A 25,878-nucleotide genomic window follows, 5' to 3' on the forward strand; every position below is an offset into this window, starting at 1 on the left:
GATTGGATGATAAAATCAGCAGAGCTTCCCCTCAGATCTACAGCGACTGCACTTCAAAGTCCACTTGTAGTGCAAAGTGGATTTGACTTTCCTGAATAACCTCCAATCTGTTTTATAAGCTCAACAAATTTTGTTACAGGTGAGTTGATTTATTTCTCAAGATATATTCATAGGCGGTAGGGCATTGTTTCTGGTAGAGGTGTTCCACCAACGTGTGGCTTCCAGGTACCATAGATTTACCTTTGTTATTCATGAAATTCCAAAGATGTAAGGCATAGGAGTCCTTAAACGTTGGCAAATTCTCCCAAACTTCAAAGTACCTTCTCCATGATAGATAATTGATGGGGTAGAAACGTTGAGGATGCAAACAACTGATGTTTCCACACATGACATCATCCGTAGAGTTAAATACGGGCATGCCCCACAATTTCTTCACAGCACGAGTGACAACCCCCGGTCCTTGGTGTCCCCATATTTTTCCCCTGTAGTTCTTAACAAAGTTCTCCATAAACTGCCACGCCAACTGGTAATGTGAGGAAAGGCCAAAAACACCACTGCTAATAACTGTGGCATCCTGGGCTGCTAGGAAATGGTCCTGGGGTATTGGACGAAGTGAGATGACATCAGTATCAATGTAAATTCCACCGTATTTCCACATTAGGGCAAACCTACAGGCATCTGATGTAACATGCTTCCAGTAGACTTCTTTTTTAGGGTTTACCTGGTAATTCAGAGAAGTACAATTGAAATATATTTTAGCTTACAAATTAAAAAGTCGTTTTTTTTTTCTGTTACAAAAAAACAACAATGTCTTCAACAATGCTTTCTCAGTTAATATCCTTTATGGGCCATCATATAGCAAACCAGAGCCCTTGTTCACTTCATTAAAACTTAACTCGTATGGGTTGATTTACTAAAGGCAAACTGTGCACTTTGCAAAGTTCAGTTGCACTCTGCAAGTGTATCTGCTCCAGAACTTGGTAAATGAGCAGAAGCTCCGCTGACTTCTATCATCCACTCATCTGCAAGCAAACATTCTGTTTTTTAAATCTTCCTTGCATGTGATTGGGTACTCTTTTCAAAATGAAGATTGACCTCATTTGCTAAGCTCTGGAACAACTGCACTGTGCAAAGTGCACAATCTATTTATTTTTAATAAATCAACTTCACATTCTCCAGTTTGCAGCTCACGTTACACCTCAGGCCGGGTTCACACACACTATATTGCCATAAGTATTGGGAGTAGGGTTGCCACTTTTTCTTCAAGCCAAACCCGAACACTTTAGCTGCCCACTAAATGTTTTAGTATACACTATAGGATTGTAACAGACCTGGGACACCTTTGGGTACTACAAAGTGAATAGTAATGCGGCGCACATAGTACCCCCTCACCCCCCTGTCAAGCCCTGCTCTGAGCCACATTCCTGTCTGAATAATGTGTCCGGGTTTCAGGTGGACTGAAACCCGGACACATGATCCAAAACCCGAACTGTCTGGGTGAATACTGGACAGGTGGTAACCCTAATTGGGACGCCTGCATTTACATGCACATGAACTTTAATGGCATCTGGGCGTAGCTTGTCGCTCAAGTCGGAATGGACGCTGAGTAGAAGAGCTCTTCACACTCGTGACCAGCAAACCCCTTCCAGCCCACTCGATTAGGCTATGGGCAATTCGGACAGATGCACTACAGGTCCCAGCCAGCAACGCTCCCTCTCGGTGCCCGGAAATCGCAGCATTCCGGAGCTATTTGGCTCACAAACCCCACGGACGAGAGGCCGCGTCGAAGCTAAGATGGCGGTGCAGCAGCACGAGGCAGAACATAGTGAGGATGCTCTGTCAGCTTCGAAGGATCTGGTAAGGGACACAGTCTACACAGATCACCCACTGCAGCTGTCGGAGATTACACAGATAGTTGAAGATATTAAAAAAACATTCTCATCTGCAATAACTGACCTGAAAGCAGAAATCCCCTCCCTCAATGAACGCATTGTCAGTAGTAGTACAGAGTGAGAAGAGGCTAAAATAGACAGAGCAATAGCACATTTGGGGACCGTAGCTCGCAACTGTCCCTGATTTTGAAGGACTATCCCTGATTTGGAGAAATGTCCCTCTGTCCCTCTTCCCCCCTCATTTGTCCCTCATTTTGCTCTGATCTATATAGTTGTATATAGAATGCACTTTTTATCTTTCAAAATATGTTTCCCAGTGCTAAACCTTTCATCCAAATTATAAATTGCTATAAAGGAATAGTAGTGGTAAAAAAAAAGTCCCTTGTAGATTTGATTAATCTTTTTTTTGCTAATTCTCCTTCAAGCGGGTGTGGCAGAGGGCGTGTCCTGTGCTACATACATTTGCTAGTAGATGTCCCTCATTCCCATCTCATAATTATGGGAGCTATGGGGGACTGCTGTTTCCCCTTATGCTACCCACTTTATTCAACACCTGGAGGACCTTGACAACAGGGGCAGATGGCAAAACATTAGGGTCAGGGGGATCCCTGAAAATGTATAATCCGCCCAGGTTACACAGGCACTGCTAGATATTTTTCCTTGTCAAGAATATCTTTATTAAATGCAAGAATAAATTGTACATGAAGCATACATTCGTTACAGTAATCAGGTGGTTATTATAACATAAGATTGACTAACAGTATCATCTTTCTTAAACAACAATAAACAGGAATATTTTAGCCATGTTCTGTGTACTATCGCAGGAAGAGTTTAAGTAGTTAACATAGCCAAATATGTAATCCTTACAACTTGTCCTAGTGGCTAGTGGATAATATATCAAAGATAATACGTCCTTATTTAATGTAACCTTACTACCTATCAACTTTAAATTTCTAAAATGTGCTACCTTTTCAAAGTTAACGGTAGATACACGAGGGTACTACCTTATGCAGTATCAGATCAGGAAAAGGAAGAAGGGAAGAAAAGGAAGGAAAATGGGGGGGGGTCAGGTAAGGAAGTCTGCAGGGATGGGCTAGGATCCGTCGTCAAAGCATGAAATGTACAACGGTTATTTTTGTATAGGAAAGCTACCATGGCATCATTACACCTTTATTAAAATTTTCTGGTATAGCATATTGTATCCAAGGGTTCCATATTTTTTCAAAGTTGGCGATCGTGTCCGTTTCTAACGCTTCCATTTTGGCGTGCGTCATAGCAATATTCATTCTATTTTTTGTTTCCGTCGTTGATAAAATTGGAGTTTTCCAAGCTTTTGCTATGGTTTGTTTGGCTGCCGTAAAGAGTTGTGTTAGTAGCTTGAAGTGCGTGTGTGTTAGATTGATGGGCTTTAAATTCAGTAGTGCCAATTTAGGGTCTGGAAGTATTCTCAATTTAGTCACCGCATTTACCATCTTGAAAATCTTATCCCAGAATTTCTGTACTATTGGACACGTCCACCAAGTATGAAAATATGTACCTTCGGTGATGCAACCCCTATAGCAATGTCCGGTGCAGTTTGGTGCATATTTAGCTATTCTGCTTGGCACCAGGTACCATCTCATTAATACCTTATAGCCCGCTTCCAATGCTATTATATTCGAGGAAGCCGATTTAGTATTTCGCCATATTTGATTCCAATCCGAGGTATTAAGTTCTATACCCAGGTCACTCTCCCATTTCTGAACATAAGGAAGCTTTGTTGTGTTATTGTGGGATAGTGACTGCAAGTACAGAACCGAAATTGTACCTCTTACATGTGGATTATCTTTACATATACTTTCAAAAGGTGACATCTGGTTTTTCAGAGCCGAAGAGGTCAGATGTGTTTCCACAAAATTTTTTATTTGGAGGTATCGAAACAATTCTGATTGAGGTATACCGTATTTTTTACATACTGTCGGGAAGGGCATGACACCCGATGAATCCAAAAATTTATAGACATATATACAGTCTTTCCTTACCCATTCCTTGAATGTGTTAGGGAAGATCCATGCCGGATAAAATGTTGGGTTTTTATAAAATGAAAGCAGTGGGTTGAGAGGGGACACCAGTGAATACTTGGATTTATAGCTATCCCATAGTGAGAGAGAATGTTTAATAATTGGATTGCAGATTTTCCCGCGTAGCTTGGGAAGAATCCATAGTAAGTTAGCTGGAGGGATGGGATCACACTCGGTTGCCTCAATCGCTACCCAGAGAGGTGTTTCCTTTTTTGCATGATATTTGGCCAAGGTTGAAATTTGCGCTGCCCTATAGTAGTTTGTAAAATTCGGATATCCTAACCCTCCTTGAGTTTTGGGGAGATGCAAGATTTTCGCCTTTATTCTGGGCCTAGATGTGCCCCATATAAAGGTCGTCATTCTGTTTTGTATTATCCTCAGAAAGTAAGCCGGTATTGGACTCGGGAGCACTCTAAAAAGATACAACAATTTTGGTAATATTGTCATCTTAACTGCGTTGATCCTACCTAACCAGGATAATGGGAGCTGGGACCAAGATTTGAGTAAGTTTGTTATCTGTTTAAGAAGAGGGGGATAATTATAAGAGAATAAATCAGATGTATCAGCCGTTACGTGTGTTCCTAAGTACGGGATGCTCTTATCCGACCATGTAAATGGAAGACCTACTTTGGCTGCACTTAATTCTAGTCTTGAGAGGGATATGTTTAGTGCTACACATTTCTTGGGATTAATGGCTAGACCTGAGAACGTCGCGAATCTATCAAGTATTGGGATGAGATTAGGGCCAGTTACTTGCGGGGAAGAAAGAAATAAAAGAATGTCATCCGCAAATAGGCATAATTTATGTTTATGACCTCCTAATTCTATACCTAGGATAGTGGGGTCTGATCTGATTTTCTGAGCAAGCGGTTCGATAAGGAGGGCAAATAATAACGGGGATAACGGGCAGCCCTGACGTGTTCCTCTTTTGACATCAAATGTGTCAGACTTATATCCTGCGTATTTAACATAAGCTTTAGGGTTATTATAAAGTTCCATAATCCAATTAGTGAAATTAGGGCCAAAGCCCCATTTCTGTAGAGTATATTTTAAATACGCCCAGGAAACAGAATCAAAAGCTTGTTTGATGTCCAGAGAGAGAAAACACGCCGGTATACCCCTTTTCTTTGCTATGTTGGCCAAGAGGCATGCCCTGCGTATATTATCGCCCGCTTGTCTGGATGGCATGAAACCTACTTGATCTCGATTGATTAGAGTACCGATAAAATTGTTAAGGCGGGTAGCTAGTATTTTACCTAATAGTTTTATATCTATGTTAAGCATAGATATGGGACGATAATTGCTACAAAGTGTGTCATCCGAATGTGGTTTGGGAATCATACAAACCGTTGCTAGCAACGTTTCAGGTCTGAAGGTTTTTTGCTCTAGTAAGTTGTTAAATGCCTCTGCCAGTCTGGGTGAAAGTAACTCAGTAAAAGTTTTGAGGTAGTTTGCCGAGAACCCGTCAGGTCCCGGTCTTTTGTTAATTTTGAGTTCCCCAATGGCTAAAGCTACATCCTCTTGCGTAATTGGTTCTTCCAACTGTTCTTTCTGTGATTGACTTATTTGTGGAAGATTAATTTGTGCAAAAAAGGAGTCAGCTTTAGATTCGTCAAATACAGTAGTTTCTGAGTAGAGTTGTTTTAGATGTGAGCTAAACTTTTGAACTATTTTAAGTGGGTTGCTGGAGAGAACCCTGTTGGCAATTTTTAACTTTATGGGTTTAAAAGTCTTATTGAGTGTGTTTAGCGCTCTAGCTAAATATGTCCCTGGTTTATTAGCTTGCTTGTAGAAAGCATGTCTAGATCTATTAAGTGTTCTATTTGCCGAATCGGTTAAGAACAAGTCGTATTCCAGACGTGCTTTGTCCAGCCGAGTTCTATTAGTTTGAGTTTGGCAGTTTTGTAGGGCCAGAAATGCTAAGTTGAATTCTGTTTCCAATTTTCTTGCCATCAGTGCTCGCTCCTTTTTTAAGATCCCTATTTGCCGCTGGAATACTCCTCTGAGGACTGGCTTATGTGCTTCCCATAATGTAAGTGGGGATATTTCAGGGCTTGCATTGAGTTCTAGATAGTCTTTTAGAGCTTGTTCAATCAATTGGCAATGGGCAGGGTGTTTGAGTATAATTTCAGGAAGATACCAAGTGGGATCATGGTTTTTCGGAATGGTTGATGCCATTGTGGTGTACACCGCATTGTGATCTGACCAAGGGATGGGTATTATATTTGAATATAGTATTTCAGGGACCATACCGATTGTCACAAAAATATGATCAATTCGGCTGAAGGATTGGTGTGGGTTTGAAAAGTATGTGTAGTTACGTTTTGTGGGATTGTGTTCTCTCCACGTGTCTACTAAATTGTATTTGGCTAATAAGTTGGGAAGGGTCCATTTAGCTTGGTGTTTAGGTGTGACATAGGGGGTTTTATCTAAGAATGGAAGAAGGATTTGGTTGGAGTCTCCGCAGATGAGGAGAGTCCCTATTTTATGTGAATTAATTATTTGGAAAAGATGCGATAAGAAGGGTAACGGGTTTAGATTAGGAGCATAATAAGATACTATCGTGATCTCCGTATCTAACACTTGGCCTGTTAATAGTATGTATCTGCCCTCTGGATCTTTGATTTCCGTTTTTAGAGTGAATGGTGTGGTGCGATGAAAAGCGATAAGGGTTCCCCTTTTTTTGACTAAAGCAGAGGCTGAATAGACTTGTGGATAGGAGGGGTTAAAAAATCTAGGAGTCGTGTTCGTAGTAAAGTGAGTTTCCTGTAGGCAAACAATATGGGCTTTTTTGGCCTGAAATGTTCTGAAGGCCTTGGTTCTTTTCTGTGGCACATTCAATCCCTGTACATTTAACGACAATATATTCAATGGTGCCATGGTAGCTTTACTTCTCTGTCCATCTTACCGTGATAAACCGGAGGACATCTGGCCAGCCCAATCCCTGCAGACTTGGGGAAAGAAATGGAAAAGGGGTCTATGGGGTATTCAACCTTGAAAAGGAAGGTAAACACAGAAAAAATTTGTAAATAAACAGTCAACAATAAACCAATAAAGTTTGTTAGGTTTACCCGTGGCGGGGATGGACTACCCCCGCCAGGGGAAAAGGGGATCCCATCAATCCCCCGCTTAATCTTGCGGGGAACTGAGGAGATCATGGTGGAGCACAGGTTGGTTCCGTGCGGTGGAAAACCGCTGTAAATATGTTCAAGTAAACACCGTCTGAGGTGTTTTTTCTCAACTAAGCTGTTAATAACATTTCGAACAGGATAACACTAACTACTCGCCTTCTGTTGTTTAGGCGAGAGATAGGAGAGGGGGTTAACTATCCTTAATTAATTAAATAAAGAGATTGTAGAATTCATTAGCCTATACCAAAGATGTTTTAATTGGATCATGTGTTCCATTGGAATTTTAGGAAAAAATTCCTCAAGTAGGTCCAATAGTTTGGGTAAGATTAGGCTTCTATTGATCGGATATATGTCAGATTGGGTATCTACCTATTGACCATTAAAACAATGCAGATTCTACACACCAAAACTCGCCTTGCGCCTGGACGCTGACTGGGCTACTAGTGCACGAGGTGGTGTAATGTGGTGAAGCAACTTTGGATATTATAACTAGAGGAGGATAAGAGAATGGGTTTTAGAGGTGTCTCTTAGGTCCCCGGGGTGTAATTAAATGGTGTGGGATGTCATAAGTCTGAGGGACCCTGCGAATGAAGGGGCAGGCCTTGTCGTTCCCCCCCCCCCCTCCTCCCCACCCTGAGGTGAGGAGGAGGTGAGGAAATAAAAAGTGGGGGGGAAAGTGGAAAAAAATGGAAAGAAGTAAGAATGTGATAAAGGTAGGAGTGCAAGGTAAAAAATGAAAAATAAGAATCGCAATAAGCGGTGAAAATGAGAATAAAATTGGGTCAAAAGAGAAAAATTTAAATGTAGAAATAAAAAATAAGAGTAAAAAAAATAAAAATAAAAAACATCAAGTTCTCAATCCATGCAATCTGTACATCTTTTCTTGTGAAGTGTTCTTGTGACCAGGGGAAGAAGAAATTCATGAGGTCCTCTGGAAGGTGGTCAGTCCATGGTATCCTCTTGGTCTTGAGGTTGAGACACAAATCTTCCTCGTTTGTTTGTGTGATGAGTTCCATTGTTCTTTTCAGGTTGAATGATGCCATTGCGGGAAGATGTTGATGCTGATCTTCTGTGGGAGGAGTTGTGTGTGATACTGTGATCAATGAGCTTCAGATCAATTAAAGCTTGGTGTAATTGATCAGGTGATCTGCACACTATCTTTGAGCCCTGGAATGTAAATCTGAGGGAGAAGGGAAATCCCCATTGGTACTTTATGTTTCGCTGTTGTAATTCCACTAAAAGGGGTTTCATTGCACGCCGTTTGGTAATTGTCAGTTGCGATAGATCGGCGAATATCTGGAAATTGTTTCCCTGGAATGTTAAACTGCTCTTCTCTCTGGCTGCTTCCAGAACCTGCTCTTTTGTTCTGTAGTAGTGGAATTTTGCAATGATATCCCTGGGGGGTCCCTCAGATTTTTTGGGGGCTAATGCCCTATGTATTCTATCAAATTCCAGGCGTTCTACAGGCAGTCCCGGCACTAGCTCCTGACACAGTGCTAGAATGGTACCTGAAAGGTCCAGGACCGTCTCAGGAATTCCCCTGAATCTCAAATTCGATCTCCTGGCGCGGTTCTCAAAATCTTCTAGTTTGCTATGAAGTACCAAGTTCTCCTCTTTAAGCGCATCTAGTTCTGATTGGCAATCTTGAGTATAAATTTCAATTTCGTCCATTTTTGCCTCTAAAGTCTCTGTGCGGCAGCCCAAGTCTCTTATTTCCTTAGTTAGACTAGTGGTGATTTGCTCTGAGGTGCGCTTTAGCGCTTTATTCAGCATTTTCTCGAATTGACTTAGGAGCTCTGAGGGGACTGTCTTACTTAATGTAGCTATTTGTGGGGTATTAGACAAGTCCTCCTCCTCACTGTCCGTGTCCATGTTCCTCAGAGAAGCTGCGGATTTCATTCCCTTTAACAAGCATTGCTTGCCTTTCCCCTCAGTATTAGACTCTGAGGTAGCTGAGGTGGCTGAGGAGAATGCCGCCTTTTTTACAGAGCCCTTCATCTGCTGGGCCGTGTTATTAGGGTTGGATTTACCCTTATTTCTGGCACCCCCCAGCACCATATTTCAATAAAATGGTTCTCCTCACCTCCTGGGAACTCGACCCGTCGTTTTCTGTTCGTTTGCAGCTCTATTAAAATCAATTATTTGCGGTTTTCTTTCCCCACAGAGCGGAGCTCTAGTGCAGCATGACTGTGCAGCTAGACCCCGCCTCCTGGCTCTCCCACTGCTAGATATTTTTAATAAGATCTTGGAACGTCCCAGAGACGCTGAAATAGAATTCATTAGGGCGCACAGGGCACTGAACCCACGCCCTTCTGACACTGCACCATGAGAGACATAAGTTGTTGCTTACAAAGCTTCACACTCAAAGAAGAAATACTGGGTAAATCCAGAAGGAATGACAAAATCATCTGTAATGGTCAGCCTGTCACCCTATTCCAAGACCTTTCCCACATTACTCTTAAAAACAGACGGGCACTGTGTCCCCTACTGGAGGTTCTGAAAAAGAGGGGGATGCCGTACAGATGGAAGTTTCCATTCGCCCTCTTTGCCACGTACAAGGGCAAACAGCATTACCTGCGCATGTCGGAGGACATCACAATTTTTTGTGAGCAACTGAACTTACCACTGATTTGCCTACCTGAATGGTACCAGGAGTTCAGGGTTCCCTCGCTAGGTTCTACACCCCCCCCCCCACACTCACCGCAGGCATCACGATCAAAACCACCTTCATCCAAAAAATCTAACTTTAACAAACTTTCTGATACATATTACAGCAAACCACAGTATGCAGCCAAAAGGTCCCGGTCTTAGGAATATACTTGAGCAGCAAGTACCCTGGTATAAGCTCATTCTCAATACATGGTAGATGCAAAATGTGAGTGAGTGAGTGAGTGAGTGAGTGAGAGTGAGTGAGAAACTTATATAGCGCAACAAATGCGAACTTAATCGCCTCAAGGCGCTGGTGACCAGAGTTGTACAGGACTTTCAGAAGAGGTGGGTCTTCAGTTTTTTCCTAAAAACCCGATGGTTTTCTTCCATGCGGATGGTCGTGGGTAGAGCATTCCAGAGCCGTGGTCCTTGGACCGAGAATCTACGTTCTCCCTTAGATTTGTAGTGAGATTTGGGGATTTGGAGAAGGTTTTGGTTGGTTGATCGGAGCACGCGCTTGGTGACGTAGGGTTTTAGGGAAGTATTGAGGAGCTTTACCCTGTGTACATTTGTGGGTGAGGCAGAGAGTCTTGAATGTCACCCGGTCCTGTACGGGCAGCCAGTGGAGGGACCTCAAGGCAGGGGAGATTGGTTCCCACGGCTTTTTACCAGTTACCAGTCTGGCTGCCGTGTTCTGGACGACTTGTAGACGTGAAATCTGGTATTTCGGTAGTCCTAAATAGAGTGAATTTGCGTAGTCGAGTCGTGAGTTGATGATTGTTCCAACCACTACTGCTGTGTCCTCTTCCGGGATGAAGGGGATGAGTCTACGTAGCATGCGGAGCAGATGATGAGAACCGCTGACGACTGATCCTATTTGTGCATCCATCGTCATGTCTGTGTCAAAGATGACTCTGAGACTTTTGACTTTATTGCTTGGTTTGTCCGAGGATGGTGGGTGGTGTCCATGTGGTCCTGGAGATGGATTTCCTATTTGCGTGAAGGGTGAGTAGCTCTGTTTTGGATCCGTTGAGTTTGAGGGAGCTTTCCGTCATCCAATTGTCGATCAGTGTAAGGCATTTTCCTAGTTCATGAAATTGGTCTTTTTTGTTGGTGTTTCGAAGGTACAGCTGCGTGTCGTCCGCATAGGAGTGGTAGCACAGGTCCTGTTTGCTGATGATTTTGAGGAGCGGGCGGATGTAGATGTTGAAGAGTACGGGTGAGAGAGGTGATCCTTGAGGGACTCCGCATGTGATGGTCCGTGTTTCTGATGTGAAATCTCCAAGTTTCACGGTCTGAGTGCGATTTTCTAGAAAAGATGCAAACCACGGTAGGGCCGCATCAGAGACTCCTGCTACTTCCTTGAGTCGCGTGAGCAATATGTTGTGGTCTACCGTGTCGAAGGCTGCACTAAGTATAATGTGTTATACTTGTTTCAACTGAACGTTGGATATAATACTTTTGGAATTAACTTTACGTGTGTTAATGTTACATGCTGTTGGGCATATGCATGCTGGATGTTCGCCCCCCTTTTGATTTTTGATTTTCTACAGTGATACTGATATTCCCATTCCATACTGGATTTCAGACTTATATGCAGTCAACTGATTCTGGAGATATATTCTATCCACAGAGGACATCTAGTGGCGCCAAATGATACTGCACTTAAAGTTTTCCCAACAAGCATAGGCAGTTTCATAAGCTGTTCCATATTAACTATATGCTAGACGACTACATGCTACTGCGTAGTGTGGGGGGTGCGGAGAGGGCCGTGGGCCCGGGTGCAACATTTAGGGAGGTGAAATTCCGTGCCAGTGTGTGTCACTACTGGCTGCCTCCTCCTGTATTTACTTTCCTGTGTCCCCGCGCTCTGGCCGCCATGTTCAGTCTCCGGTGCCCTGTGATTGAGCGTATGGAGTCATGTGCGGTGGCGGGGCTGGCCTGTCCACAATCGCGGTATATCCTGGAGTCCCGCCTCTGCACATGTACAGATTCTAGCACCCTGTGATTTGGAGATTGGGGTCATGTGCGAAGGCAGGACTCCAGGAGCAACCGCAATTGTTAACAGGCCAGCCCCGCCACCACACATGACCTCATACGCCCAATAACAGGGTGCCGGAGTCTGAACATGGCGGACACAAGAAATGGAGATTGTGAGCCGCCAATGTCTTCTCCTCCTCCTCTCTTCCGGACCGATGGAGGAAGAGAAGGTGGGACTCCCTCGTGATCGTGAGAGCCGTGTTGCTGGCCCCGGGGGAGTGGACACGGTCTGGGGAGAGGGAGCAGCCAGCCAGAGAGAGAGAGTAGAAGAGCAGCTAGAGTCATGCTGTGTAGTGGTCAGTATAGGAATACTGTAGGTAGGATAGTGTAGTGGTCAGTGTAGTGGAAAGTGTAGTGTAGTGGACAGTATAGTGGGTAGTGTAGTGTAGTGGTCAGTATAGGAATCAGGTAGGTCAGTGTATTGTAGTGGTCATTGTAGTGGTCAGTATAGTGGTCAGTGTAGTGCAGTGGACAGTATAGTGTAGTGGACAGTGTAGTGGTTATTGTAGTGTAGTGGTCAGCATAGGAATCAAATAGGTCAGTGTAGTGGTCAGTGTAGGAATCAGGCTGGTCAGTACTATTGTAGGAAGGGAAGTGACAGGACTTGGGGAGTGCTAAAAATCAGCAAGTTAGGGGGCGCAAATGACTTGCCTTGCCCTGGGCGCTGACAACCCACGCTACGCCACTGACTACATGAAGGACATTGCCACTTTAAAGGCGATGCTGAATATCTTGATAAGACAATCCTTTTATTCTAGAACATGGAGAGTTGAGCGGTATCGTGTAGAGCAGGGGTGCCCAACCAGTGGCCCGCGGAGCCCTCTGATGTGATCCACGACCTCCTGCTCTAGTATGAAATAAAATTGAATAGAATATTATTATTAAAGGTAAGTTTATTACTAAAATGACAGTGTATATATGGGCATATCTGTTCTGCAGTGGTTACTGGGCTGCTTTCAAACTGATCCACAGATACAGAGAAGTGCATCTGTGGGTTACCTGCACTGAGCCATAGACTTGTATTACCTGCGAGTTTGGTGTGCTTTCTGAAAGTTCACCACACCTACAGGATATAATAGAAGTCCATGGCAAAGTGCAGCTATCCTGGAGGAAAGCCACAGATGAACTGTGCTGCATCCGTGATGTAGGTAAACAACCATGCATCAGTGTGAAAGCAGCCTTAGGCCCCTTTCACACAGTCAGTCCTCTAAGGAGTGGAAGATGTGAATGTACTTGTGTCCGTTTACAAACGCTTATTTCCAATCCAATCCACAAGAAAAAAAAAGAGACTAGAGTAGGCCCTATAGAGCCGGGCTGCCATCTACCTTAGGGTTGCCACCCTTCATCAAGCCAAACCCGAACACTTTAGCGGCACAGGGCACGTTTTTTTACGTAGTATACACAATCAGATAATAAAAGACAGTGGTATTGCAGTGCGCTGCGGCAAACAGTGGGTGTGGCCAAACTGCTCTTGCTGACATTGTGGCTCCCCCTCAGTGATGCCAAACCTGCCCCCAGACAGCAGCCCGCATCTCCCGAATGGCAACAGATTTTTGTGTGACTACCTCAGTTACTTGGGGAGCCACAGCCCAGTCTAAATAATGTGTCTGGGTTTCAGGCAGACTGAAACCCGGACACAAGATCCCAAACCCGAACTGTCCGGGTGAATCCTGGACAGGTGGCAACCCTAATCCACCTGCTCAGCTCATTGTGGCCCGTGACCAGTTACCAAGTCGCTTAAGTGGCCCTTGCTCTTCAAAAGGTTGGGCACCCCTGGTGTAGAGTAACCCCCAGATTTGGTACGCCTCTGTATTTCTTCCCTGGGCAGTGCCGGTTTATGGGGGCTCATCGGGAGGCATATGTCTGGAGGCGGGGGAATCGTGGGGGGGAATGGAAATACAACCTCACTAACCTTTGTTCCCTTTTTTTGTTTTTGCTGTTATGTTCTCCATACACAGGGTGGGGCTGTATCCACGAGGATGACTGCACTGTTAATATAAACTGATAATAATGAATCCATGATGGGAAGGTACGTTTACTGTTTACTTTCTATTGTTACCAACTTTAATGGCATCCCAGTCTTAGTCCGTAGGGTTCAATATTGAGTTGGCACACCCTTTGCAGCTGTAACAGCTTCAGCTCTTCTGGGAAGGCTGTTCACAAGGTTTAGGAGTGTGTCTATGGTAATGTTTGACCATTCTTCCTGAAAGAATTTGTATTTCTATCCATCCAGTACTGAGATCTACACTGTCCAAACAGGTGACACACTTTTCTGATTAACGGAGAACTCTATGCGGCATTTTGGGTGTGTGTAAGTTTTCATGACACAATCGACAGAAATACAAATTCTTTCAAATGAACTCTCACACATGTATTTTGACAATAGATTTATCTATTTGTCTGGAGGTCCACTTAACAGTGCCCTGATCATGCACACAAATATATTTACATATCCGAGTTAAAAGAGAAGTATGGCAATGTTTTTTTTTTTTTTTAATCGGTTCATTGCTGCGTCTGTCCCCCCCCCCAGGTCTAACACTGACAACCGAGTGATCAAACCACTGATCATTCGGTTCTCAGTGCTCCCTGGTGATTGTCAGTCATCAGCGCTCCACTGCGCTCACTGGACTGCTGGGCTGTAGAAGGGGCAAGAGCGACTGGCTCAGCCTCTCTGGGCTCATTGAGTGCCGATCCAGGCATGTGCGCAGATCCCGACCATATGGTCGCAATCTTTTCCGAGCCTGGATCGCCTCTGTGACATCACCCGAAAGAAGGCTTCAGCCCGCTGTCTGCTGAAAATGGGTCACAGGAGTGCAGAACCAACAAGCTTTGGCTATGCTTAAAGCTAAAGTTAAAGCAAGTTAAAACACTTTGGCCCAGATTCACGTAGGAGATACAACGTATCTCTGAGTCTGAGCCGTCGTATCTTGGCACCTGATTCAAAGAATCAGATACGCCAGAATTTGTATAAGATACGACCATTGTAAGTCTCCTACGCCGTCGTATCTTAACTGCATATTTACGCTGGCCGCTAGGGGCGTGTACTCTGATTTACGCCTAGAAATATGTAAATCAGCTAGATACGCCTATTCACGAACGTACGCCCGGCCGTCGCAGTACAGATACGCCGTTTACGTAACGCTTTTTCCGGTGTAAAGTTACCCCTGCTCTATGAGGCGTAGATGAGGCGTACCAATGTTAGGTATGGACGTCGGAACAGCGTCAAATTTTTCACGTTTTACGTCGTTTGCGTAAGTCGTTCGCGAATAGGGCTGGGCGTCATTTACGTTCACGTCGAAAGCATTGGCTTCTTGCGGGTTAATTTGGAGCATGCGCACTGGGGATACTTTCACGGACAGCGCATGCGCCGTTTGGAGAAAGCGTCATTTACGTGGGGTCACAATACATTTACATAATACACGCCCACATCTTCCACATTTTAATTAGGCGGACTTACGCCAGCCTATTTACGCTACGCCGCCGCAACTTTGCTTTGAGAATACTGCACTTGCCTGACAAAGTTGCGACGGCGTAATGTAAATAGGATACGTTACGCCCGCACAAAGATGTGCTCTCCTACGTGAATCCGGGCCATTATATAAGCTCTTGTTCACCGCCATGGCTATAGGCATTTATGAAGATATTCATTAGGGATGAGCTTCGAGTTCGAGTCGAACTCTTGTTCGACTCGAACATTGCCTGTTCGCCTGTTTGGCGAACAGCGAACAATTTGGGGTACAGCGAACAATTTGGGGTGTTCTAGGCAAATTCGAAAAGCCACGGAACACCTTGTTAAAGTCTATGGGAGAAATCTAAAGTGTTAATTTTAAAGGCTAACATGCAAGTTATTGTCCTAAAAAGTGTTTGGGGACCCGGGTCCTGCCCCAGGGGACATGTATCAATGCAAAAAAAAAGTTTTAAAAACAGCCGTTTTTTCAGAAGCAGTGATTTTAATAATGCTTAAAGTGAAACAATAAAAGTTAAATATATCTTTAAATTTCATACCGGGGGGGGTGGGGTGTATAGTATGCCTGTGAAGTGGCGCATGTTTCCCGTGCTTAGAACTATCTCTGCACAAAGTGTAATTTCTGAAGGAAAAAGTCATTTAAAATCACTCGCGGCTATAATGAATTGTCAGCTCCCGGTAATTCAGAGAAAAGTCATTCATAAAAATAAAAAATAAAAACGTGGGGGTCCCCCCAAATTCAATCACCAGGCCCTTCAGGTCTGGTATGGATATTAACCACTTAAGGACCACCGCACGACTATACGTCGGCAGAATGGCACGGCTGGGCACATGGACGTATATATACGTCCCCTTTAGCTCCATGACCGCGCCCGTGGGACCCGCGGACCCGATCGCCGCGGGTGTCCTGCGATCGGGTCACAGGAGCTGAAGAACGGGGAGGGGTGAGTGTAAACAAACCTTCCCCGTTCTTCACTGTGGCAATGTCAGTGATTGTCTGTTCCGTGATATAGGGAACAACGATCACTGACGTCACACAACCAGCCCCGCCCCACCTCCCTACAGTAATAAACACACATGAGGTCACACTTAACCCCTACAGCGCCCCCTAGTGGTTAATCCCTTCACTGCCATTGTCATTTTCACAGTAAACAGTGAATTTTTATAGCACTTTTCGCTGTGAAAATTACAATGGTCCCAAAAATGTGTCAAAATTGTCCGATGTGTCTGCCATAATGTCGCAGTCACAAAAAAAATCACTGATCGCCGCCATTGGTAGTAAAAAAAAAAATATTAATAAAAATGCCATAAATATATCCCCTATTTTGTAAACGCTATAAATTTTGCGCAAACCAATCGATAAACGCTTATTGCGATTTTTTTTTACCAAAATGTAGAAGAATACGTATCGGCCTAAACTGAGGAAAAAAAATGTTTTTTTGTATCTTTTTTTTTTTTCAAAATTGTCGCTATATTTTTGTTTATAGCGCAAAAAATAAAAACCGCAGAGGTGATCAAATAAAACCAAAAGAAAGCTCTATTTGTGGGAAAAAAAGGATGCCAATTTTGTTTGGGAGCCATGTCGCACGACCGCGCAATTGTCAGTTAAAGCGACGCAGTGATGAATCGCACAAAGGGGTGAGGTCCTTAACCTGCATAATGGCCCGGGTCTTAACCGGTTAAGGGGAACCCCACCATCAAATAAAAAAAAATGACATGGGGTTCCCCCCAAATATCCATTCCAGACCCTTCAGGTCTGGTGTGGATTTTAAGGGGAACTCCACCCCAAATGTAAAAAAAATGGCGTGGAGTTTCCCCAAAAATTCCACACCAGACCCCTTATCTGAGCACGTAACCTGGCAGGCCGCAGGAAAAGAGGGGGGATGAGAGAGTGCCACCCCTCCTGAACGGTACCAGGCCACATGCCCTCAACATTGGGAGGATGCTTTGGTGGTCTGTGACCCCTCAAAGCACCATGTCCCCATGTTGATGGGGACAAGGGCCTCATCCCCACAACCCTTGCCCTGTGGTTGTGGGGGTCTGCGGGCAGGGGGCTTATCGGAATCTGGAACAAAGGGGACCCCCATATCCTGCCCCCCCATGTGAATTGGTAATATGGTACATACACAGGTAGATACTATTTACTAATGTAGCGACCTGCTCCTGTTGGGCTGGCACTGCTTTAAATTTAGAGGGGAGTGTTAGTTGACGCAGACACATATAATTTTGGCTAAATTTGGCCTCTGTTCCAGCCATGTGCTGGGAGTGACCACCATTGTTCGCCTGGGGGTGTTGTTACCACCCGAGGCCAAGGGTGGCAGCAGCTAAGTCAGGGTGGTATTGGGTGTTCCTCCTCGGCAGCCAATCAGTGGGAGGGATCGTCTCGCTGTACATGCTGGGTAGGGGTACTTAAGAAGCAGACGCCATCGGACTGGGTCGTCGTCGGTCTGTTGTCCCACCACCTCGTGGCCCTCCTGGCCGGGAGTGCGTGCTCCTGAAATCCTGGCTCCGGGACCATGTTGGTCCGGGGGTTGTGATCTGTCTAAAGTAGGCCCAGTAGTCTGTGTCTGCCCTCTCAAGGTGATCCTGTGCTTGCTGTCCATCCTGGAGAGAGGAAGCCGCTTGATGAAGGAAACCAGGGGAGCACCAATCCTGGAGAGGACCATGCAAGAGGCTGGTATCTTGGGAAGACCTGGAAACTTCATCGAAGGATGCACCATACACTGAGAGGCTTGATGGTGATCGCCTCTCAGGCCTCAGTTCTACAGAAGTTAATCTGGAGAGATCCGTGTGCTGAATCCTGTGTTAGGGGATTCTGGACAGAAAGTGTCTCCTCTTAAAGGAAGGTCTGGGGCAGAGACTGTACTTTATTCCATGCGCCATTCAAGCTGCTAGGTCAGTGAGAGGGACCTATCTGGGTGAGCATAACCCACTCTGGCTAGAGTGGCGACAAGAACTGTTTGTGTCACGTACCTGGTGATGGGAGCCCGATGTGCAGGGAGCAGCCTCTCGTAAGCCTCTGACTCAGGAGCCCCTGGTAGAGCAGACAGGGGGTCAAGTGTACAGAGGGGCACAAGTGCCTAGTAGTTGACTGGGTAGTCGCTGGAAGCGGAAGCAGGATGAAGCACTGGGGTCCTGGCAGGATGCTGGCAGCAGGCTGGAGCAACGGAGTGGCACTTGTGGAACAGGAATTAAGCAGGTCAGGCAAGCCGGGTCAACACAGATGAGCAGATCAGAGCCAGAGCAAAGTCCAAAGGGGTAGTCAAGGTTCAGGCCGTGTCGGTATAACAGGCGGGCAAAGACAGAGTCAAGGGTTAAGCAGGTGCGGAGGTCAGACGTAGCCGGGGTCAGAGGCGGGTTGCAAACAAGAGAGGTCAGTGGAAGCCGGGTCAGGTAATCAAGAAACAACAGGTACACAGATGCAGGTTCTCCAGGGAAACGCTGTAGACAGGACAGCAAGCTGGTGAGGGATCAGACTGTTTATATAGGGAGTCTTGGCGCCAAACACTGTCAACATGCGCGCGCACCCGTACGTGCGCATGCGCGGGCAAACGCGCACGCACCGGGAACGGATTCTCCTGACACGAGAAGGTCATCCATGACATTGCCCCCCCTCTACCGGCAGCCTCCGGATGCCCAACTGGGCCAACCTATTCGGGTGTGCCCTCTTAAAGGCCAGAATCAGTCTCTTGGCATGGATGTTAGTCTCTGGTTCCCAGGAATTCTCATCCGGGCCATAGCCCTTCCACTTCACCAGATATTGAATCTGGTTGCGCCTCTTCCTGCAGTCCAGGATGGACTCCACCTCAAATTCCTCTTCGCCATCGACAAGTACTGGTTTTGGAGGACCGGCATTCCGGTTGGTGAAAGGGTCCGGGACTGTAGGTTTGAGTAAAGCCACGTGAAAGACTGGGTGGATCCGGAAGGAGGCAGGTAATTTTAACTCATAGGCTACTTCATTAATTTTCCTGAGGATCTGGTAGGGACCTACAAACTTGGGACCTAATTTCTTAGATGGGCAGGCCAGTTTTAGGTTCAGGGTAGACAGCCAGACTTGGTCCCCTGGCGATAGATGAAGTTCTCCTCTCCTCCTCCTGTCAAACACCTCCTTATTGTACTCCTGGGTTTTCTCCATTGTTTCCTGGAGCAGCTTATTGTTGGTGGTGAAGAAATCCAGGGTTTCTTGGGCAGCTGGTACTGAACATTCCGGAATGTTGTTGGAAAGAAACAATGGGTGAAAACCGTAATTGGCAAAAAATGGAGACTGCTTGGTAGCGGAATGAACAGAGTTATTGTAGGCACATTCTGCAAGGGGCAACAAGGGGCAACAGGGAGGCCCAATCATTCTGAGAAAAACTTGAAAAGCAGCGCAGATACAGCTCTGGCTCTGCTGCCCTTGTTCAGGATTCTACGTAGCTTCTGCAGTCCCGGAATAACTGTGGCCACCAGAAGGTACGCTGGAAAAGTTCAGATGTTTTGTGGACTCCGAAATGGCCGGCTAATTCATGATCATGACAAGACTTGAGGACTGCTACCCGTAGTTGCTGGGGCACAAAGATCCTATCCTTGTTCCATAATAGGTTGTCTCTTAACTGTAGGGTTGGAACTTATGGTGTAAGGATCTCTGAGGAAGCCTGCTTGATTTGGGACAGGAGGTCCCCTTGTAGCACAAGGAAGTTGCCAGTGGTTAGAATGGTGTCTGGGGAAGAAGGAGCCTCCGGCCCATTAAACATCCGGGAGAGTGCATCAGGTTTGGTGTTTTTTGACCCGGGTCTGTAGGTAATGTGGAAGAGAAATCGGGTAAAAAAGAGTGCCCACCTGGCCTGGCGTGGCTTCAGCCTCTTTGCACTCTTCAGGTACTCCAAGTTCCTGTGATCGGTAAAGATCAGGATAGGGTGTGCTGCACCCTCCAGAAGGTAGCGCCATTCCTCGAGGGTGGCTTTAATCGCCAGGAGTTCCCTGTCTCCGACATCATAATTTCTCTCCGCTTCCGATAACTTGCGGGAGAAAAATGCGACTGGATGCAGCAGGGCCTTGGGCCCCTGTCTCTGGGAAAGCACCACTTCGACCGCCACTTCCGATGCGTCAACTTCCAGGATGTAGGGTAAGGTTGGATCAGGATGTTTTAAGATGGAGGCCGAAGTGAACAGTCCCTTTAGGGTAGAAAAAGCAGCCTGGGCTTCGGGAGACCACTGGAACCGAGTGCCTTGCCTGGTTAAATCTGTAATGGGGGTGATGATGGAGGAGAAGCCCTTAATACATTTTCGGTAGAAGTTTGCGAATCCCACGAAGCTCTGGATCGCTTTCTTGTCGGTGGGAGCGGACCAGTCCATAATGGCGGTGACCTTCTGTGGATCCATTTTAATACCTTCTGCCGAAATGATTAGACCCAGGAATTGGATGCTCTCTCGCTCAAATTCGCACTTCTCGGATTCGGCATATAGATTATGTTGACGGAGCCGGGCGAGTACTTTTCCAACGTGTTCTTGATTGTCTGACAGGGAAGAGAAGAAGATCAAGATGTCATCCAAATAAATTATGACAAACAGGTCAAGGTACTCTCTGTAAATGTCATTTACAAAATGTTGAAAAGTTGCAGGAGCGTTACACAGACCGAAGGGCATGACAAGGTATTCAAAATGCCCGAATCGGGTTGCGGAACGCGGTCTTCCATTCGTCGCCATCTTTTATGCGAACTAGGTTATAGGCCCCGCGGAGATCAAGTTTAGTGAAGATGGTAGCAGCTCCAAGTCTCTGAAATAATTCGGGGACCAGCGGAAGAGGGTACCTATTCTTGATTGTAATTTTATTTAAGTCCCGGTAGTCTACGCAGGGGCGTAGGGAATGGTCCTTCTTCTCTACAAAGAATATTCCTGCTCCAGAAGGAGATGTGGAAGGACGTATGAAGCCTCTTTCTAAATTTTCGTCTATATAAGACTTTAAGGCAACCAGTTCCAATTCGGTCAGAGGGAAGATCCTACCGAAAGGGATCTCCGCCCCTGGAAGGAGCTCAATTGGGCAGTCGTAAGACCTATGTGGTGGTAGGGTTTCAGCGCCCTTTTTACTGAAAACGTCCAAAAAACTGTGGTAGGCCTCTGGGACTAATAGACGGTTTTCGGCTTCGTTTTCCAGACATAATAGGGGGGATGAGTTGACGGCAGGTTCTTGAAGACAATGCTGGCGGCAATAAGAAGAAGGGAAATGGATCTTCCCAGAATCCCAATCAATCTGTGGGTTATAAGCCCTCAGCCAGGGCATGCCCAGAATGATAGGGAACATTGGGGACTCGATGATATCCAGGCAAAGTAACTCCCAGTGGTTATTGGAGATGAGAGCGTAGAGAGGCATAGTTTCTTGTGTAACAGGGCCGGATCTGATGGTAGATCCATCGGCTAAATGGACGGAAAGTTTCTGGCGTCTGGGTCGCAGCGAAATGCCATGTTGGGAGGCAAAAGAAGCGTCCATGAAGCCGCTACAGGCACCAGAGTCAATAATTGCGGGGACCTGGACGTTCCTTCCTGGGAGCTGTAAAGAGATGGAAATAGCCAGATGAGTGTCAATGTTACGTAATGTGGGAGAAAAGGCAGATGAGAGGGTTGAGCACTTACGAATCTTGGCCGAGCAAGTCCTCACATAGTGGCCTGATTCTCCGCAATACAGACACAGGTTGTTAGTCCGCCGCCGCTGACGCTCTTCCGGGGTCAGAGATGGGCGGAGCAGGCCTAGCTGCATTGGTTCCGAAGTATCGGTGGAGGCTGGTACAGGGTTGGGAGGAGCTGGGTAAGGGGAACGGGGTACACGTGGCATCATCCAAACTGGGCGTGCAGATGCGCTGGGATGCGTGTTGGACGTGCGTTCAGCTCGGCGTTCCCTTAATCGCCTATCGATCTGTACGGACAAAAGAATGAGTGCTTCAAGCGTGGCAGGGATGCCAACTCGGGCTAGTTCATCCTTTAAAGGTTCCGATAGGCCCATACGGAACTGGTGACGCAGGGCAGCATCATTCCAATTGGTATCGGAGCTCCACTATCTGAACTCTGCCACGTAGTCTTCTACTGCCCTGCGCCCCTGTTGTAGTGTACTCAATGCCGCTTCTGCGGTTGCCGCCAGCTGGGTATCTTCATAAATGAGGTCCATTGCTTGGAAAAAGGTAGTCAGTGACTCGAGGAAATCCTCCTTACGTTCCAAAAGGCGATGGGCCCAAGTCTGAGGTTCACCTGATAGCACTGAGATAACGAATCCTACTTTTGTGGATTCGAGTAAAAAGGTCCTGGGTTGCAGGGCGAAAAAGAGCTCACAAGCATTACGAAAAGCTCTGTACTTGGTTCGGTCCCCATAAAATCTTTCTGGGGTGGGGACTCTGGGCTCAGGCGGTAGCATCACGACTGAGGGGCCCGTGGAGGTTCCAGATGCGGCCGGGGCTGCTGCGGACAGAGTCTGAATGCGCCCTTCCAGGCGGGCATATCCTTCTTGCAGAGTTCTTACAGCGGTCGTGAGGCCATCCAGGTGACGACATAAGTCCTCCATGGGAGACGCTCCCTGCGTGGGCTCGGACATGGCTGTCCTGTACTGTCACGTACCTGGTGATGGGAGCCCGATGTGCAGGTAGCGGCCTCTCGTAAGCCTCTGACTCAGGAGCCCCTGGTAGAGCAGACAGGGGGTCAAGTGTACAGAGGGGCACAAGTGCCTAGTAGTTGACTGGGTAGTCGCTGGAAGCGGAAGCAGGATGAAGCACTGAGGTCCTGGCAGGATGCTGGCAGCAGGCTGGAGCAACAGAGTGGCACTTGTGGAACAGGAATTAAGCAGGTCAGGCAAGCCGGGTCAACACAGATGAGCAGATCAAAGAGCCAGAGCAAAGTCCAAAGGGGTAGTCAAGGTTCAGGCCGTGTCGGTATACCAGGCGGGCAAAGACAGAGCCAATGGTTAAGCAGGTGCGGAGGTCAGATGTAGCCGGGGTCAGAACCGGGTTGCAAACAAGAGAGGTCAGTGGAAGCCGGGTCAGGTAATCAGGAAACAACAGATGCAGGTTCTCCAGGGAAACGCTGTAGACAGGACAGCAAGCTGGTGAGGGATCAGACTGTTTATATAGGGAGTCTTGGCGCCAAACACTGTCAACGTGCGCGCGCACCCGTACATGCGCCACTGACACGTGCGCATGCGCGCAAGCGCGTACCAACGCGCGCATGCGCGGGCAGACGCGCACCAACGCGCACGTGTCGGGAACGGATTCTCCTGACACTGGAAGGTCGTCCATGACAGTTTGCTGGAAGCAGGAGTGTTTCCTTATTGAAATAATGCAACTGAACCTATCTACCTGTTTACCCTCCCACCCCTTCAACCACTTCTTCCTTCTTTACCAAATTCTGCAAATAAATCTTAGGCCCCGTACACACGTCCGAGAAACTCGACGAGCAAAACACATAGTTTTGCTCGTCGAGTTCCTTGTGAAGCCGACAAGGATCTCGGCGAGCCAAGTTTCCTCATTGACTAACGAGGAAATAGAGAACATGTTCTCTATTTGGCCCGACAAGATCCTCGTCGGTTTCCTCGGCCAAAAGTGTACACATGACCGGGTTTCTCGGCAGAATACGGCTCCGATCGAGTTTCTGGCTGAATTCTGCCGAGAAACTCGGTCGTGTGTACGGGGCCTTAAAAAAGAGGTGTAAAGTGTGGAGATTGAGCATTTTCAACTCTCGTCTACTACCCTGGACGGCGAGAAGATAGAGGTGACATGCTGCTCAAAACTAACCAGCGGCTCCTTCGGGGGTAGTGCTACACTAATTAGTAGATTTTAGTTAGAGGTATCAGAGTAAAGGGGGCTGAATACATATGCACGCCACACTTTTCACATATTTATTTAAAAAAAATAATGAAAACCATTTATAATTTTCCTTGCAATCCACAATGATGAGCCACTTTGTGTTGGTCTATCACATAATATCCCAATAAAATACATTTACGTTTTTGCTTGCGATATGACAAAATGTGGAAAATTTTAAGGGGTATGAATACTTTTTCAAGTCACTGTATGTGTGAAATCTAAGCACTGCTACATCTGATTTCTAGTCTTACTAGATTTGGAGGGAGATTTACTAAGGTCACGATTGTACTGTTCACTTTGAGAAAGCAAAGCCTTGCCTCTACCAAGATGGCTGCCTCCACATAGTGCTGAACAAAGCATAGTAAGTCAGTTACTGGGATACCACAGACAATACTGGTGACTAGCCCCCTGTATTGGTGACTTGCCCTCATATGACTTTTTAGTCACATATTTTAGAGTTCAGTTCCTCTTTAATACAGCTGAGAATTTTATCATAATTTGCAACAGTTGCCCCATGTTATTGAGCTTCCCATCTGCATGTACCCATATTTTTTTACTGCGTTTGCTTTCCCCAGAGGTACTCCAAACCGTCTCTAACATACCTTATCAAACCACGGCTTAAGTGGTGTGTTATTAAATAACTGATCCATTCTCAGAGGGAAGAGATACACATTGCTATAAGACGACAGGGTTGGAAATTGTTGTTTTGCTCTCTTTTCATCTTCCTCGCTGGTAATATTCTCCAGTCCTTTCATGAAGAAGACCACCGGTCGGTCAGGGTAGACTCGTGCGGCTGATTCAATGGCACAAAGTACCAGGGATGGTGGATTCATTCTGTCCGTGGTCTCCATAAATAAGATTCCATTTCCTTCTCTTAGAATGGTGGAAGCACCGAACGAATTGGCGTTGTTCCAGATTACAAAGTACTTGGAAAGGAGGAGATCCGAAATTAGACCAATTCTATATTTAAAAGAGGACCTGCTAACATAGGCTAAAGTCACTGCCATAATGAACATAGTGCATATTTTTAGTTTTTTTCTGCATGACCGTGGAATACTGTGGTTGAGCTACAAGAAAAACAGAATTATATTATATAAAATCCAATGTGCACATTTATTAAAGATAAGCATGAGAAATGTTTGGGTGAATGCTTATTGCAGCAGAACAAGAAGCGGGAGCATCACAGCAGTATGTTTGTTCCTGAGTTATATCTACACCCAACAAAAAATAAATGTATTGCAGCTTACCAGCCCTATAATGGATGTGGTGGCTACATTTATTTACAGAAAAATTAATATTATACAGGATTTATATATCACCAACAGTTTGCACAGCACTTTACAACATGAGGGCAGAAAGTACAGTTACAATACAATTCAATACAGGAGGAATCAGAGGGCCCTGCTTGTTAGAGCTTGCAATCTAAAAGGGAGGGTCAAGTGATACAAAAGTTAATAACTGTGGGGGGTGAACTTATGGAGAAATACCTATTAAGCACTTGAGGACAGCCTCCTGCACATATACGTCGGCAGAATGGCACGGCTGGGCACAGGCACGTGTATGTAGGTCGCCTTTAAGAGCCCAGCCGTGGGTCGCACGGGCACGCGACCCAGTCCAAAGCTCAGTGACCGCGGTTGCGGGACCCGCAGACCCGATCGCCGCCGGTGTCCCGCGATCGGTCACCGGAGCTAAAGAACGGGGAGAGGTGAGTGTAAACAAACCTTCCCCGTTCTTTACAGTGGCAGTGTCATTGATCGTCTGTTCCCTGATATAGGGAAAGACGATCAATGACATCACACGTCCAGCCCTGCCCCCTACA

At 46.1% G+C, this 25,878-nt stretch overlaps 1 protein-coding gene across 1 annotated transcript; it reads right to left on the reverse strand.

Annotated features, from left to right (window-relative positions):
• Positions 1–105: 105 nt before the first annotated feature.
• On the reverse strand, positions 106–25,222 carry LOC120936056 (alpha-1,4-N-acetylglucosaminyltransferase-like). Its single transcript, XM_040348154.1, has 2 exons — positions 24,662–25,222; positions 106–721 (listed from the first exon to the last, which is right to left on the reverse strand). The coding sequence occupies exons 1-2, from the start codon at positions 25,073–25,075 to the stop codon at positions 134–136; spliced, it is 1,002 nt and encodes a 333-aa protein (XP_040204088.1). The 5' UTR covers positions 25,076–25,222; the 3' UTR covers positions 106–133.
• Positions 25,223–25,878: the final 656 nt, after the last annotated feature.

The sequence above is a fragment of the Rana temporaria genome, chromosome 4 (genome assembly GCF_905171775.1).
Source record: "Rana temporaria chromosome 4, aRanTem1.1, whole genome shotgun sequence".
Taxonomy (NCBI): Eukaryota; Metazoa; Chordata; class Amphibia; order Anura; family Ranidae; genus Rana; species Rana temporaria.